Below are 17,009 nucleotides of genomic sequence, written 5' to 3' on the forward strand. Positions count from 1 at the left end.
TTTCCTGGACCAGGAGGTGTTGCTTAGTCATTCACGCCTTAGTCACTTCCTGTTTGGATTACTTTAATAGCATTTTACATGGGGCTGTCCTTGAAGGCCACTTGGAGGCTAAAGCTGGTCCAGAACATAGTAGTGTGCACAGTGCTGGGTGCCTCTACGTTCGCCCACAGCACATCTCTGTTGCGAGAGCTGCACTGCCTTCCAGTTTTCTTCCGGGTGCAATTCAAGGTGGTGGTTATCACTTTAAATCCCTACATGGCAGGTTATTTGTAGGACTGCCTCTCTCTGAGGTTATTGGTCTGTCCTAGATAGATTGGATAGGGCAGGCACGCTCCAGGTCCCTTCCCTGGAATGTTGCCATCTAGTGGGACCTTGGAAGCATGGCTTTTCCATGGCTCCCCCTACCTTATGGAACACCCTCTCCCCATTGATCCAGCAGGCCCCCTCCCTTTTAGCCTTCCAGAAGGCCATCAAGACCTGGCTTTTTACCCAGGTGCTGGGGTAGAGTGAGGGTGTCTTAAGTTGGTTGTTGGGGCATCCCAAGGGAATGACTGAGGTGCCTGGTTTTGTTTTATCCTAGTAACTCACCCAATTCCCGCAGACATTCCAAATGTGGACGTGGCATACTGTTTAGCAGTGTTTCTCAACCCTGGCAACTTTAAGATGTCTGGACTTCAGCTCCCAGAGATCCCCAGCCAGCATTCTGGGAGTTGAAGTCCAGATATCTTCAAGTTGCCAAGGTTGAGAAACACTGGCTTAGCATATGCCTTTTCTATCAATGTAAGTAGCACCTGGACACAAAATTACAGTGTCATGCTGTCAGAACGTGTACGTGCAGAAGAATGACGTCTTGAAAAACTAGGCTGCTCATTACCAACCGTTCAGCTCATGTTTTCTGGTCGTCTCTTATGGCTTATTTATTTTGGGGAGTGGCTAGATGAACATGCACAGCATGTATGCTGAAAACATGAGGGGAAATAGCAATTTAATATTTTTCCCTTTTTGCCTGGAGATGGTGAGGATTTATGGCACTCCAGGAGCGGCTGTAGCTCAGGCAGTGGGGTACTAGTTGACTGGATTCCTCCCTTGATGGTCTGAAGAAAGGACCAAGAGGTCATGTTCTTAGCATTCTGAGGTTGGCTGGAGTCACATCACTGACTTCATTATGTTTTGGAGGTACTGGCTGGCTGGGGAATTCTGGGAGTTGAAGTCCATACATCTTAAAGTTGCCAAGGTTGAGAAACCTGGGCCTAGAGATACCCATGGCTACAGGTACTTGGTGTAAGAAGAATAGCATATGAACATGGTGCATTAAAGTAGCTATGAAGCAGCAAATCGGCACTGTCTGTTAACTACTCTTAGTTACTGAACCCCACTATTGCCCTGAAAATGTGCCTACTTAGGTTGGATTATAATTGGAATTCTTAAGGAGCACGGAGCTGCTGCTACTTATTTACTTATTTTTAGGATTCTTTATTAGTTACATAGAGTTTGGCACTAGTGTATGCACATCAGAACTAATCAGTGCAATTTGATTTATAGCACGATCAAGGAATTGTTTTGCAGCGTAACAATGCTCTTTAAAGGTTTATAACTGCACACACTGCCACTTCTTCATTTAGACAAGGAAACCAAAGAATTTTAAAATATATAGTATCACTAGCTGTGGGGGGATGACCTATTTTTTGGGAGAGGGTGGCAGCAGTTGGCATGGAGAGCTTTATATTAGCTGCAAGGTTACAGGCCCGCCCTTCCTTGGGGAGCCTGGAAAGAGCATCGCAGGAGGCCACGTGGTCCACGTTCAGAGGGGAGGGGGAGGAAATGAGTAACGGAAAATGTGCACCTTCTACACTCAAGCGGGCATCTGAAAATAGAAAGCTGTAGCCACATGGGGCGTTCTTGCCCTGCTGCTTACTTGGAAACTATGCAGAGTAAACAAGGGACAAATAAAGCCTCCAGAAGGCTGTCAGATGTAAATATACCCTGCAATTCAAACAGATAAGAATGCTGAAACTGATAGCACTCAAGTGAATGTTTCTATCTAATTACAAAAGCTAGTGGAGGAGTTTTTCACCCGCTTGGAAACTCACTACCCTACCTCTACTACGGCTTACATTCCAGAGCTGAAGACTAGTTTTCCAGATGGCCGCTGGGGACAACAGGTGACAGAATCTGCACATGCCACTCTTACAGAAAGCTGCTCTGATAATTGTGAAGATAAAAGAGAGAGAGAGACTAAACCTCAGATTTCTCTAGTAAAGGTAATAATGGGCTATTTTCTGCCATGGCTTTGGATATTACCAGATGTGGCTTCAGATCCACATGAGCATCAAATAGAACCCACCTCACCCTTTCCAAGCAGTTGACATTGTCACCAAGCCCTTCCCTTCACCCCAAACCCGGGCGTCATGCAACTCTAAACATCCCCTTCATCATTACAGCAGGAACAGACCAGGACTTGGAATGATAGAAATCATTCAGCAGTGCTGCTGAATGATCTGGAGGATACACAGTCTCAGTTTACTTCTTCAGCTGATCTGAAGGCATGTTTAATAATGCCCACAGAATACCATGCAGGTGCAGAGAGCATTCTAAGGGCTAATTAGCCTGATCTGTGGGAATGCTTTGCACTTTGATGGAGATAGTTGTTCTCAGCCCCAGACAGTTATCTCCATCAAAGCTGGTTTGGATTGATGCACACTGGGTCTCCATAAATTATATATGGTATCCAGCAAAAAATGACATGCTGGCAACCTCATTGTGTGGCAGGTGTTGCTATTCATGTAGTTATAATTTTTTTTCTCTTATTTCCTGCCTTTCATTCTTTTTGCTTATCCCAAAGAGGAATGGTAGGATGTATATGTATATTTATATATCAAAAAGTACATCTATGTAGAGCTTTCACACTAGTGTCTTTGACCCTGCTGAAAAATTGTTTGACTACTAGTAGTCAAATATAATTAAAACAAGTGATACTGTACTATTCAGTAGCATCAAGATTCCTTTACAATATTTACTCAGAAATGAGAAATCCAATTTTTCAAAGATTGCCTACAACTTTGATTGGAAACTTTCTTCTGGTAATTACGCATTTAATTACTTCCTGATCTGCACAGTGTTATTTATGAATTATGTCTTCATGTGTATTCCTAAGAGCAAGGGAGTCTTTGACTGCATTTTTAAGTTTGAATTTAGTTAATAAAAATAAACAAAGAGATCTCTTTTAATAATGTCATGTCTCTGCTAAACAGGAAACAATTACAGATCCACAAGCCATAAAGAAACAGAGTCTGAGTAAAGCCCTTTAAAAAAAAATCTTATTTTTTCTTCATCAATTAATTCTAAACAAATTGATGTTGCAATTGTAATTCAGGTGACAAATATTGCAATTCATGTCAAGGAAAGAGGGAGGGAAGGAAGATCAGAGGAACAGCAATATTGTCTGGATTTGTGATTAAAACAAGTGAACAAAGCATATTTTAGGGTAAAGGCCTAACAATAAAAGCAATAAACCTGAAAGTGTGAGAAAAGCCCCCCCCCCTAAATTTAACAGTCTTGAGAAGCAGCAAAAAGTTTAGTTTATTAATGTTCTTGCAAGGACGGGTGCCCAGCCAAAATAGGCACCCCCTTTACACAAAGCACACAGTTTGATTCCCTATCCCAGCCATTAGAAGCCCTCCTCCTGTTCCCCACTGGATAGGTACTTAGGAGTTAACAGCCTATCCAAAACGCCTGTACATACCACGTGAAGATCCGCCCCTGTTTATATCTCCCATTCCCCACTTTTTACCTCCTCCAGTCCCTTATTCTTCCCTTATAAGGCAGCTAACCCCCTTGGAGCAAGTAAGTCAGGGTCCTTTTTGACTGCAAAGCTTGCTAGAACTGGTTGTGAGCGTATTTTCAGCATTGGTTAGGCAGCTTATTTCCTTTACACCTGCTAATACGGAGAAACTGTCTCCTGTTCGCCCGGCCACATATCCCACATCCTCTGCACTACATGTCTTGAATTTGCAAAGCTATTTACTGAAAGAGCAAGCTTAGTTTAGCAATTTACTGGAAAAGCAAGCTTTCTTCCATTGCAAAAACAACATTCCATCATTCCTCACAATAGCAATGTGCTGTATGCGTTGCATGCTGAAAATCAGTTGATGGTGATCCAAAGCTCTTCGTTCTGATTTACAGACTCTGATTATGTGGCAGAAATATTTTACACCCATTCTAACAGGTTACAGTATTTTCACATATTGTCCATTAGAATGATAGAAGTTGCAGGATATTTCTTCTACAAATAAATACAGTATTAACAGGGGAGAGACGGGGACTATCCAATGGCCACTTGGTTCTCTGTAGTTTGGGAGCCCCATGTCAGCCTCCATTTCAAGCAGAAAAACACATTGTAACATCAGCACACACACAAAGGAAAGATGTAAATCAGTGGCATGGAGATGCTCCTCGTACTAGTCAATTTTTTTTCCCCTTTTAGGCCCACTACTAACTGTAAACTTGGATTGAAAAACTTCTGTAACAGGGAAGAAATATTTTTTTGACAAAACTGAGCTGTCATGAGTAGGATTTGCCTTTACTTCATTGGATGCATTTGCAGCCTTCCAGGCTGTTTCTGTGGCTCAATATCTTCTCTTGGTTTCTTTATTTTTAGGAACTAAATTACTGCCTTTCCCAAAGATGCTTCACCTAGATTAGGAGATTTGTTACATATATTTACATATAATGTTGTTTAGTCTTAAATCGTCAAGTGAGGGCTTTTCCATGTGGATTCTTTGGTTGTAAGTTGTGTGATCTCATACCATTATCTATGTTGTACAGCAGAGTTGATGTATTTCTGGCTCAACTGAAACATATCTAAGATGGTAGAAAATGCCATCTTTTGATCGGAGTCCCTGAAACTTCGCAGAGCCTCCAGACAGGTCAATTGCCCATTAGCTGTAAGTTGTTTCATTCTACCTTCCAGCTCACAGGTGGAAAATAATCTCATCCATCTGCTTGTAGAGATTCAGCTGCCATAGCATCATATGAAAATACAGTCATTTCAGCCAAGCAACAGTGCCTTGGTAGTTTTGCATCTCATCCTTAATAGGGGTGGGTTGGGGATGGGGAATTACCAAGCAAATGCACACAATGTGAACTAATAATGTGGATGTCAGGGGACAGGACACTGAATGCTGCTCTATGCACTTTCTTACTGGATAGCTGGAAGGAAGAATTGATTTGTTCATGCTGATCATTTCAAGTTCAGCTTCAATAAACTTGATTGCAGGTTAGCTTCAACTGCTTTGAGGGATGGTGAACAAATATGGTTGGTGATGTGGAAGTGCTTTGAGTTTATCAGGACATAATGATTACATTTTTTTAAAAAAACCCTCACACTCTACCTGCTATTTATCTTTGGGAGTCCTGTCTAAAGTGGAAGACAGTATCTGCTTGTGTTTAGAACTACGTTGCTGGTTATAATTGCAGGATATAAAAGTCAAACATGCAGATTCTTGGACAAGTTTAGGTAAGATGGTGCCTGCTCCAGTCTCAGTCAAATCCTCCAATGAAAGCTTCAGACAGTTCCAAAAAGCTGCACTAGAAAAAGGAGAAAGTGAGTGGGCAAAGGAACGAAAAAGACAATTGGAGCAAGCTGAGAGGAAGTTGAAAAACCAGCCTCAGGAAAAAGAGAGGTTTGTAATTCTATAGAATTAAACTGAAAGGCTCTATTTCACATGTCTATTAACTAACTTTGCATTGAGTGGTTTCCAGCTACGTTGTTTTGTAGCTATGTGAAACTGATTCTTATGTAAGAGGAAATAATTAAGGTTAATAGCAAGGGGACATGCTGGTAAAACAGCAAATGTTGAATATCCTTTTCAGAGTTAGCCTCCATTTCTAAATATGACTGAGTTTACACTAGAAGAGAGCAGAATGATGGTTAGTAGAATCACTCAAGCATAGGAAAATGGTAGGACAGCTTCGTTGATAATAAATGTAAAAGTACCAGCCAGGCTTTCACACTGTCGTCCCCCCACCCCCGGAATAGCCTGTGGGATCAAGACTGGCAAAACTAAGGGCCTTTCCAAAACTTTTAAATTTAAACTCCCATTGAATTGGTATCACCATTTAAGATGCATTTTATTCACACTACCAAAAAAAAAAACCCAAACCCCACGCTGTGAGCTTCCTTGATTAGGACAAATTGCCTATCCTATGATTTTTGGCTCACACACTTAATGGGCTTGGGGAAAATTAACTCTGATCATCCTTAGTAGCTTAGAATTGTTCTCCAACTGTGGTAACATGACACTCACAAGCATTTGCATGAGACTCAAAGGAGCAAACTGTCATTAATAATGTATATTCAACATTGCCACCTTTAACTGGAAAGGAGCAATGGTACTCCGAGTTGTGCTGCTGAGCCAGACTGTGTCCTTTGTGTGTTCTCCCCTTGCTTGCATAGCATTATTCCTGGATTACTTACCATTTGATGAATGATGAAGTGCTTTAACAATATTTCATTTAGTTTTGGCTCCCTGAAACAATGGACAGGCATTTTCCCCATAACCAATTCATTATGCATTTGTTATGTTTGTTATTGTTCATTGTAACCATGTTTCCTTCCTTATGAAAGGGTGCTATGTAACCCCCACCAAAGCTTGCTCTCCCCAGGTAGTCAGAACTCAAGTACAAAACAAGATTTTCTGTGCAATGGTAACAGCTACAGGTAGTCCTTGCTAAATAACCATTCATTTAGTGATGGTTCAGACTTACAGCGTTGCTGGGAAAACCAACTTGCAACTAGTCCTTGCACTTACAACTGTCACCATATCCCCGCAGTCACGTGATCACAGTTTTGGCACTTAGCGACTGGTTCACATTTATGACCTTCGCAGTGTCCTGTGATCACCATTTTTGACCTTCCTGGCTGGCTTCTGACAAGCAAAATCAATGGGGAACCACATTCTTCACTTAATGACCATGTGGTTCGCTTAATGCCATGGTGATTCACTTAACGACTGCTGCAGAAAAGGTCGTAAAATTGGGTCAATTTGCTTAATGACTACTTCACTTAGCAACTGAAGTTCCAGTCCCAATTGTGGTCATTAAGTGAGGACTATGTGTATGACTCTATATTTGTCAACTGCCATTTCAGCAATGTCAGGAAATTTCAGTACATCTTTTTACCCTCTTCCAGGATATTTTGGGAGGGTGAGGGAACTTGTGTTAATGTTACTGCTTTGCCCCAATCGGCATATAGTGGTGGATGCATCCAGCGTGCTGATTTTTAAGGCATCCCATCACCTACTATAGTGACAATGGGCGAATCGCTGTACTAAATCATTGCTGATTGTAAGTAACTAATAGCTTTTGTGTGTTTGTTCACTCAAATGTGAAGCTTGCATATCTGACTTCGTACATAAAAGTTGTTGATTATTTTTCTTTAGAAGCAGTAGAGAAACAGATTTGAAATTCACAGCAGTAAAAGAAATCTGCCCCACTCCAAAAGCAGCAGCATCTGGAAGAGAGCAACCACACTCAACACAAAATCTTGTCATAGACCGTAATTTGGCAAGAAAACTGGAACAAGAGCGCAGGAGAAGAGAAGCGGTAAGCAAGTGGCTTACCCATGGCTGGCTGGGGAATTCTGGGAGTTGAAATCTACACTTCTTAAAGTTGCTGAGGTTGAAAAACATTGGCTTAAAAAATGTTGGTCCCCTAACACAATGAAAGAGCTAAAGATCAGCTTAATTTATTTTGAACGAAGTTGACAGAACTTTATTGGTTTAAATTGTCTGAAGAACCAGCTTAGAAACTGAGACTGAAGAAGGTTGAGGGATCCATTTTTTTGCCTAACCTCAGCTGTTTCTTTTTTGCCCTCAGTTACTTTTAAGAACGCAGCTCGTAGCAGGCCACTGAAAACCAAACATAGCTCTCAGTCCTAAAATAGTTGTGCACCAACAACATTGTTGTCATTTTTCCACTTTTGCTTTTTACAGATGGAAAGTTAATTGCATATTTACCCAGAATCCAGTTCTACTAAATTCAGCAACATTTACTTCAGACTAAATGTCTTTTTTCCTCAATTCCATGTTGTTATTGTTGTTGTTGTTTTTAACAGTTGACAAGCACCATTGACATGAATTTTCAGAGTGATGTTATGGCAACATTTGAAGAAACCCTGTAGTGAAGGAGATGGACGATTGTGTTGATTGCAGTTCTTCAAAGAGTGGCCATGGATTGCAGAAAATATTCCAAAAGATTGGTCCGATATTGGAGTACCACTATTATTAATCTTTTTGAAGAGCTAATGTATGAGTATAATTTCAGTTTTATAAAATTAAATGTGGTTATTAAAACAAACAAACGAAAAAAGTCCATGCAAATTTCTGAGGCATAATTAGTCAGCCCTTCTAAGGAAATTTTCTGAGTATTGTCATAGATGAACTAAATTTTTTAAAATTTGTTTCAAAAAGAACATTAAAGTCAACCCAAATGTTATTTTAGGAAGTGATGACTTTAAGCAAAAGTATTGATGTGAGGTCTCAAATCTAGTGTTTAAATACATCTGGAACACACATGAAGACTAAAATAGTCTTTGGGGAGAGTTCTTAAACTCTGGAAAGTAACTGATGTTTGCTATCTGTATACATGTAAATGTATTTTTGTTATGCTTAACATTTTAATAAGGGTACCTGTAGGTTAATTTTTGTCTTGCTTTGATTTTTGGCTAACAAGTTTGTTGAATTTTTTTTTTTTGAAATGGCCATTTAACATTATTTTGCAGCACATTTAGAACTGAAATCTATTTGATATAAAAAAGATAAATTCTTTTTTTCTTAGTAAAAATATGGAAGTGCATTGTCATTTTGTCTTCTGTGGGGTTTAAATTTTTATTTTAGTCTTGAATACAGACCTACAATCTTTTTTTATTTGATAACAAAGAGCATTTATATTTACAGCTTTCATATGATAATAAAATAGGTTTCATACTGGAGTTTAGTAATTTTGAATTTCTGAATCCATTCCAAATAGATTGGTTAATCGTAACAATAATTGCTAATAAAAACACCAGAGTATTGTGGCATATTTATTATAGCATAATTATTCATTGAAAAAAATGTGTGGGGCATTAGCCTCAGAGATTTGGGGGTGAGGGGAACAGTAATGAAGTCAATATAAAATAAAGTACAGGAAATACAGTTATAATTACATACTTGATAGTTGATATTCATGAAACAGGCATTCTTGCATTGGTGAGCATAGGGTTGGAAAAACTTTTAGTTTCTATTTAATCCACAGGAAACAGTTGAATTATTTGATGAACTTGTGTTCCACAAGGAAATCCTTGCAATTCTTTTGCTCAAGAATGACTACCTCCATAATACAAGTAAGAAATAGCCACTGGCCTGAGTGAATTTCTATTAAGTCATAGAGAAAAGTCATATTAAGTCATAGAAAAGTCACAGAGCTACACAAATTAGGTTATTAATATGGGCAGGGTACACATTTCTGTAAATAGGTCTAGCTTGCTTAGCATGTCATGCAAACCAAATATGGGCCTCCTGGGAGTTGATACTTCATTTCTGATCTTAGGATCTAGGATCATATTTATTCTTCTGCAGAGACTCAGATAGACTGCTATGGGACATTGTTGATAAATGATGACATATTTACAAAATGAGCACTGTATGAATCTCTGATATTGTGGATAATTTCATTAGTTATCCCTGCAATAGGCACATTGTGGTCAGTTATTGCTTGCTCTATATGGGGCAACTGCCACTCAGCAAATACAAGCCTAAGAAAAAGATGTCTAGGATGTAAATCATTGATGATTCATTTAAGTGATTTTAGTCAGGAATTGTAGACGACACCAAGTTGGGCCTGTTATATTCTCTTCTAGTTTTCATTATAGCATATTATTTAACTATGCTGATTTATCTCAATCTGTTTTTACCTCAGTATTTGGTTCTGTCTGGGAAATGTCTGAGTTAACCCTTCCAGCCTTCAGTCTGAGTCTGAACAGGCACAATAGTATCGTAGCATGTCCACAGAAAGGACTTCTAATCTCCTATGTTTGTTTGCTGTTAGTTGCTCCACAGTTGGAGAAATTTTGTGGAGTGTCATTCCATGAAGTTCAAGGAACGGCTGCTGCCAGTAGGAAAAAAAAATGACAATGAGCTCTGCTATAGCACTAGCCTTCTCATCTGAAAATCATCCTTTAAAATGAATTTGCAATTCCTCTACTTGGCCTTCACCATCTGCAGATTTCAAATGCTTGCAGCATGCATCACTGGTTTGTTTGCAGATTTGGAATCTGACCTGGTAAATATCCAGGTATAGAAAATGCCAGCCCAACTCTCTACTTCAAACTTTCCAACTGCTGAACGTTCTGCCCCTGGAGCTTTCTATACTCTCTGGATTAATTAGCAGCCTTTCCCCTTCCTTCATAAAAAGATAAGCAAGTAAGCTCCTAGCTCCCTCTTCATGCACACAGTTGACATATCCATCTATTGGTTTGCAAACCACTTCTTCAGACTGCAAGGAAAGATTGATTTCTGAAAGTATTAGCAAATGCACTGACAGGCCTGAAATGTCTTCATCTCACCAAGGTGTCAGAGCAGCCTTGCAGGTAAAGTGTGTTTCTCCCAGCAAAACGTGAGAGTCGTTCCATAGCTATAAACTAGCACGCAAGCAAAATTGCATTTGATGGCTTTTTTTCCCCAAGCTGGGATTGATACAAGGGAGGCACAGTTATGGTAGATAATTTCTGCCATGAGAAAGCAAACGCCCTGAAATACTGGTTAATTGGGAGGCATGTTTTATCCATCTCTAATGTGAGAGGCAAAAAGGGGAATGATGAGGAACTAGAGCTTTTAGAAGCTTGCAGCACATTCACCTCTGAAATGCAGCTGAGAATGGGTGATCAGCAACAGAGGTAGGAAAAACTCTTGGTGAACAAGCTTGTTCATTTTTACAGCAACTTTGGAAACTAGGAAGCCCCTCTAGCTTAGAGCCAACTACAGATGTGCATGTACTGGTCAGTTTAAGACAGTATGTATTGGGGGCAAAAGGGTGGACACTTGTTATGCTTAATCAGGATGGAGAACAGCGGCTGTCTGTATATTACTGAATGGTGGTGTCCAGCACCTCTCATCTTTGGCTGTGCTGGCTGGATCTGCTAGGAGTAACAGTTCAATATCTGGAGCAGTGTTTCTCAACCTTGGCCACTTTCAGATGTGTGGACTTCAACTCCCAGAATTCCCCAGCTGCTGGCTCGGGAATTCTGGGAGTTGAAGTCCACACATCTGAAAGTAGCCAAGGTTGAGAAACACTGATCTGGAGAGTTACAGGTCCTTCAACCCTGGACTATAAATACATCACTAAGGAGAGTGATGAAACAGCTATCTCCATTATCTCACTGTAGTCTGCTACTCCAAGCTGTTTTCTCCCAGCCTGACTCATTTCTGGCATCTGAAGCAGAAAGATTGCTGTTGAGGGAGGCCGAAGGAGTATATATGTTGTTTCCCACTGCAAGGTCACTCCCATTTCAAAGCAAAATTGTTGTTGTTCAATAGTTTCTTTCAGCAGAATCTTGCAATCTAAAGGTGGAAAAATGATGTGGGCTCCATGCAGGAACAGCACCTCTCTCACTCTCTTCCTTTTTAATAGCTGCCCTGTCTGGAGGAAGGAAGGAGTAAGTATAGTGGTTGCTAGGCGACTACTGACATTCCTCTACTCCAGCCAAAGCTGGAGGTAGGGAATGCCAGCAATGGTTAAATGGCACTCATGCCTTCAGCTATCAGATTCAGGCTGCACAAACCCATAGATGACTTTGCTCCCATCTAGTGGTTGTCTGGATTTTTGTAGTCCAGGTCTGGTAGCCCTGCTGATGTCTCCCCATCCCATAATCTGTTGCTTCCTTTCTTCCTTTTTTTTTTTGCATTTCTCTCTCCTACTTTCCAGGAAAGAAATATATCCTGCTAGAATCCTATACAGATACAACTGAGCTAGTTCAACTCATATAGTTTAAAAAAACAGAGGATGCAAAGTTAATATTGAAGAAAACCTGTTTTAATCCCACCCTGTCCCCAAGGCATGATATTGCCACATTGATTGCAGTATTTTCTTTCTTGATGCTTATGGAAATTAAAGTAACTAGCCTATCTTTAAAGGCAAAATCCATATAGCAGACTACATAGAGGCCATTAACATTTTAGAAAAGTATACTGCCAATTAATTTTGAAGTACATGAATGGATTGCTTGAATGTATCAGTAGAGTATGAGGAAATATGTTATGGGTAGTCCTTGTTTAACGTCCACTCATTCAGTGACCGTTAGAAGTTATGACGGCACTGAACAAGGGGTACTTAACGACAGGTCCTCATAGTTGCAGCTGTTGCAGTGTCCCCCCAGTCATGTGATCACAATTCAGGAACTTGGCAACCAATTCACAATTACGATGTTGCAGAGTCCCGTGGTCATGTGATCGCCATTTGCGACCTTCACTGTCAGCTTCCAACAAGCAGTCAATGGGGAAGCTGGCAGGAGGTCACAAATAGTAATCATGTGAGATTCGCCTAACGACAGCAATGGGGACTGTCAGAATTGCTGTTTTAAGTAAGTGAGGTTATGTGATGTTGTGCCTTATGACCACATCACTTAGTGGTGGAGTTCCTGGTCCCAATTAACCTTTGGTAAGTGAGGACTACCTGTATTTATCATAAGAGGGTTGATTTCTGCCTTTAGTCTATCAAGACCTTCAGCATACTGGAGAATCAGGCAGGCATACAGATATGAGTCTCCCTGCCACTGATTTTCACCTCTTGTGCCAGGAACTAATGGTTAATAGTGATCTAAGCCACTATTTCCAATCTGGTCTCCCTAAGTTAAAATCGGAGTACAATTATTGTGGTTTAAGTGATTCCTGGCACATCTGGAGGAGACCAGCTTGGAAGGCTGCTCTTTCAATTGAACTCTTTTAATTTCTTTAAAATTAGTATTTTACAAATCAGAAACTAATCCACAAAGCTAGGACTGATATATAAAAAACAGGATTTATTATTTATCTTCTCTAAGACCAATTTTCAACCAAAAATTTCTAAAGCACTTCACTGATCATCCTCCCCCCCAATATCACAATATGGGAGCACTTAATTTGCACAAAAGCTGCCATGAAACCACCAACATTATAGTAAAAATTTAGACTACCGTAGCAGTTAAAAATACCCATGGAATCTGGAAAAAACAGAAGTCTTCTGCCACATAAATGTTAGGAAAGACAATGGACTCATCTACAAAGCCACTTTCTTGTGCTTTCCTCTAATCCATGGTACAGCATAAAAGTATTTCTTCTGCCCTAATAGCCCACCTATCTCAGGACAAGGCTGGCAAGTGGTGCTACCTTCCACCTGTACTGTGGGATAAGTTAAAGAAAGTGATTGGTTGAATTCCTGTTGGGAAGGACAAACACCCACCACCTGTCCTTAATGTGGAATGGTGCTAGGAAAGGAAGTGAGTTTTGACAGATAGCTAGACCCATGGATGTAGCCATCTATCAAGCCCTGATCCAAAGTGGGGGTGGAGGCTGTCTGATAAATCAGGAGAATCTCCTACCCACCCTGCAAATTAACCACAGAACCTGCTGCATGGGATAGGGTGATGGAAGACCCTCCTGTTTTACCTAAGGCCCCTACCCATTCCACAATTTATCTGTAGTGTATAGGGGGGGTGATGGGTAATTTGCAAGCAGCCTTCATCACCCCACCCCTGTAAATTGGGTTTATACTGAACCACAAGGCTGTTGTAGTTAATTTCCCCTGTTTTTTCCCACTCCCTGCTCTACTTGCTGCCCCCCTGGGCCTTGGCAGGACAGAATGGTGGTAAGAGAAGGAGAGGAAAAGAACAGGGGGAAGAGAAGCTACTTTTTCTCCTTTACTTGGCAGCCTGGGGAGAAGTGTTTTGGCATGTGAGTGGTGCTGGCTGCTGCGCAAACTGTCAGGACATTTTTTTAAACGTGTCTAGCAGTCTCTCTTGAGACTATGAGACTTGTGTAGATAAGGAGTCTGTCCGCATGCGAAGCACTGCTGAGGCTTTATGTGGGCAGATGCCTGGTGCCTAACTTCTCCCATTGCCCAAGCCACAATGACTATGGAGGTGAGTGGCCAGTGAGCAGAAGGGGGGGCATATGTCTGCAGAACAGAAGATGGGTAGATCCCTGTCCTTACAGATAGAGACCATGTTGATGATATCAACTCATGAATACTGCATGATACAAGGTTTGTATCATGAAAAGATGGAAACCACCACCAAGTAAATATGAAGTTAGGCAGCTTCATCTACAGGCTGGGGGAGATAAAGGCTACATCATGAGAAAGTGTCCTGAAAGAAAGATTGGCAAAGTATCTTTGAACTGCAGGTAGCAGGACATGTGGATGAGTTCTATGCCAAAGACTGATCCTCTGGGTGGAGGATCTTTCACAATGTTGCACAATAGCAGTTCCAGCTTCTCTACTGCACAGCTGAGAATCACAAGGCAAGAGTAAAGAAATCATTACTGGATCATTAAACTTATGCCCATTTCCTCTTAACCAATTAAGTGCATCAAGGGGTATAAACACTCAGCCCAATCTATGAGAGAGAATAAGACTTAAATTGGGAAATTTATTTTATTATTTATTATTTAAATTGGGAAAGTTGTTTATGTATGCCACCTTCAATTTCTTGATGGAAATGAGGAAATAAGAACATTTCCTAGGACCATCTTAATGTCTTTCTCATTTTTAAAACATGAATTTTGGACTTTAGGATTCTAATCCATTTGCACCTGTAGGTGCATCTGCCACATCAGTTACAGTTCAGAAGTGAATATAAGCTGTTTGTGCCTTGCTTTATTACTGGATCCAAGGGATAGACAATTCTTTGGACCTATGACCAAGAGGGGAGCAAATGATGATGTCTCACATGCCATGTGTGTGCATATTTGTGTGATTCTCCCAGATACCCATATTTGGGTATATTTTGAATTTTGGGAGTACATCATTGGTATTCTCACAAAACAGCTATTATGGAGGGCTCAGCTTTTCACAGAATGGCTACCGTAGTAGATGTGATCAATCACATAACACTTATTGATCAGAAGGCTGCTCTTCTTCACCACCACCACCCCGTACCCCCCCCCTTATCTCTTTTTTACTGGGTAGGGGGATCACTTCTAAACAAAGCACTGTGCTGCAACTACTAACCATTTTATTTTCAAAACACCCCTATGGGCTTCAGAGACTTTCTTGGAAATAAAGTTAGAGGTCAGTTCCTTACTTTGCAGCATGCAAGCATCCTTTTCATTTTTATAAACAAGAATATTTTTTTTAAATGTTAAGTGGGATAGGGGGCCTAGAAGGCACCATGTTTGTGGCATACTGGTGCCCATGAGCACTACATTGCTTTTCACAGTCAAATGTTATATTAAAGTCTATCTTGAACTCAGGTACTGATGACCACCTGTTGTTGTTAGATGCCGTCAAGTCGTTTACGACTCATGGCGACCCTATGTATAACAGAACAAAATGCTGTTCGGTCTTGCGCCACATGCCTGAGTGTTCCAGTGTTTGCATCCATTGTTGCGGTAATTGTATCAATCCATCACATTGAAGGTCTTCCTCTTTTCCGCTGGCCCTCGACTTTACCAAACATGATGTCCTTTTCAAGCAATCGGTCTTTCCTGACGATGTGCCCACCTAGAGAAGTCATGTCACTGCTAATGGCAGGAGGAAGTTGACCTTGGTTGATGTTGAAAAGGCTAAGCAAGTTTAGATCTGCTTAGTGTTTGCATGGAAGTTCACCAAATAATCCAGGAAATGTAAAATAAATTGGGATGCAAACCGTTAATAATCCACAACAGGTCTCCGAAGAACACAATGGTAAACCAACATAACAACATAAATGTGTCCATGTACTGATCAGGAGTCAAGCTCTATGCAAGGGAGACTTCACCTATATACAGTATTATTGGATGCTTAAACTGCTATTGCATCTAGTTCAAAAATAAGGATCCTATCAGCTTTTAGATGCTAACATGCTTGCACTTCCCACTATTGGCTATGTTAGAAAGAGATGACTCCAGTAACAACTGGTCACAGGGTCCCTGTCCTGCCTTCCAATGATATTACTAGGGTGACTTTTTAAAAACCATCTGACTCATCTATACCTCCTTCCAAACTGGCTACAGAATTTAAAATGTTCCTGCAGCTTTGCCCCATTTTATTCTCCCAGTCTTGAGACTTCATAAATCACTACCACAAATGTTCGTTGAACCAAAAAAATAGCCAATCACATCTCAATCTAGTATGTGATGCAAACCCACCAGCCTTTGATTTGGTGTATACTACCGTTTGAACACAGGCAATTGGTTCAGTTAACTATGGGTTTTCATGTTGTACAGACCCAGCTAAGTGCTTCTAAACGTCCTTCGTCTTCGAAAATGCGTCTGCAGGAACTATACAGTTCCCAAAGGAGTTGTACAATATAAGGTGGCTTCTAAACAACTTTAAATGAAGTTGTTCCAGTTCCAGCCTACTGCCGCTTCCACTTCACCTAAGAAATCATTTCTATTCACCACATCTCGTTATCATGCCTCTGGTTTACTCGGGAGGGCGAAGACCGTTTCGTCCGCGGAGCAAAACACACCCCTTCCTCGAATGCGCTCGCGTCCGCAGTTTTCATATGCAAAACGGCCTTTTTCCAGACTTGAATCTTATCTAGTGACGCGCACTCACGCGCATGGAGGGCCGACCCAAGAATTACGCGTTGCCCGAGGCAAAGCAATGAATTGCGCCTTTCCTTCCTAGGGATGGTCTTGGTACTCAATGCCAATCTTACTAACTTTTCATGATAATAAAAAGAATTACTGCAATACACCGCGACCTGACGGCGTCTTATAGTAAGGCCAGCCCTAAATGCGCTGTGAACCAGGCCTCTGCCTATCCTCGATGGCATTCCTGGATCGCAGTGTGGG

The 17,009-nt window shown here is 40.8% G+C and overlaps 1 protein-coding gene across 1 annotated transcript in view; it reads left to right on the top strand.

Moving 5' to 3' along the window:
- Positions 1–8,353, top strand: part of BRDT (bromodomain testis associated) — a 33,467-nt gene extending 25,114 nt beyond the window's left edge. Inside the window, exons 15-19 of the mRNA XM_063299872.1 lie at positions 71–216; positions 2,055–2,261; positions 5,476–5,681; positions 7,440–7,602; positions 8,114–8,353. Coding sequence (XP_063155942.1) covers positions 71–216; positions 2,055–2,261; positions 5,476–5,681; positions 7,440–7,602; positions 8,114–8,179 — 788 coding nt within the window. The 3' untranslated portion in view covers positions 8,180–8,353. The remainder of the gene's footprint in view (positions 1–70; positions 217–2,054; positions 2,262–5,475; positions 5,682–7,439; positions 7,603–8,113) is intronic.
- The last annotated feature ends 8,656 nt before the right edge of the window (positions 8,354–17,009 follow it).

This window comes from Candoia aspera, chromosome 3 (genome assembly GCF_035149785.1).
Source record: "Candoia aspera isolate rCanAsp1 chromosome 3, rCanAsp1.hap2, whole genome shotgun sequence".
Taxonomy (NCBI): Eukaryota; Metazoa; Chordata; class Lepidosauria; order Squamata; family Boidae; genus Candoia; species Candoia aspera.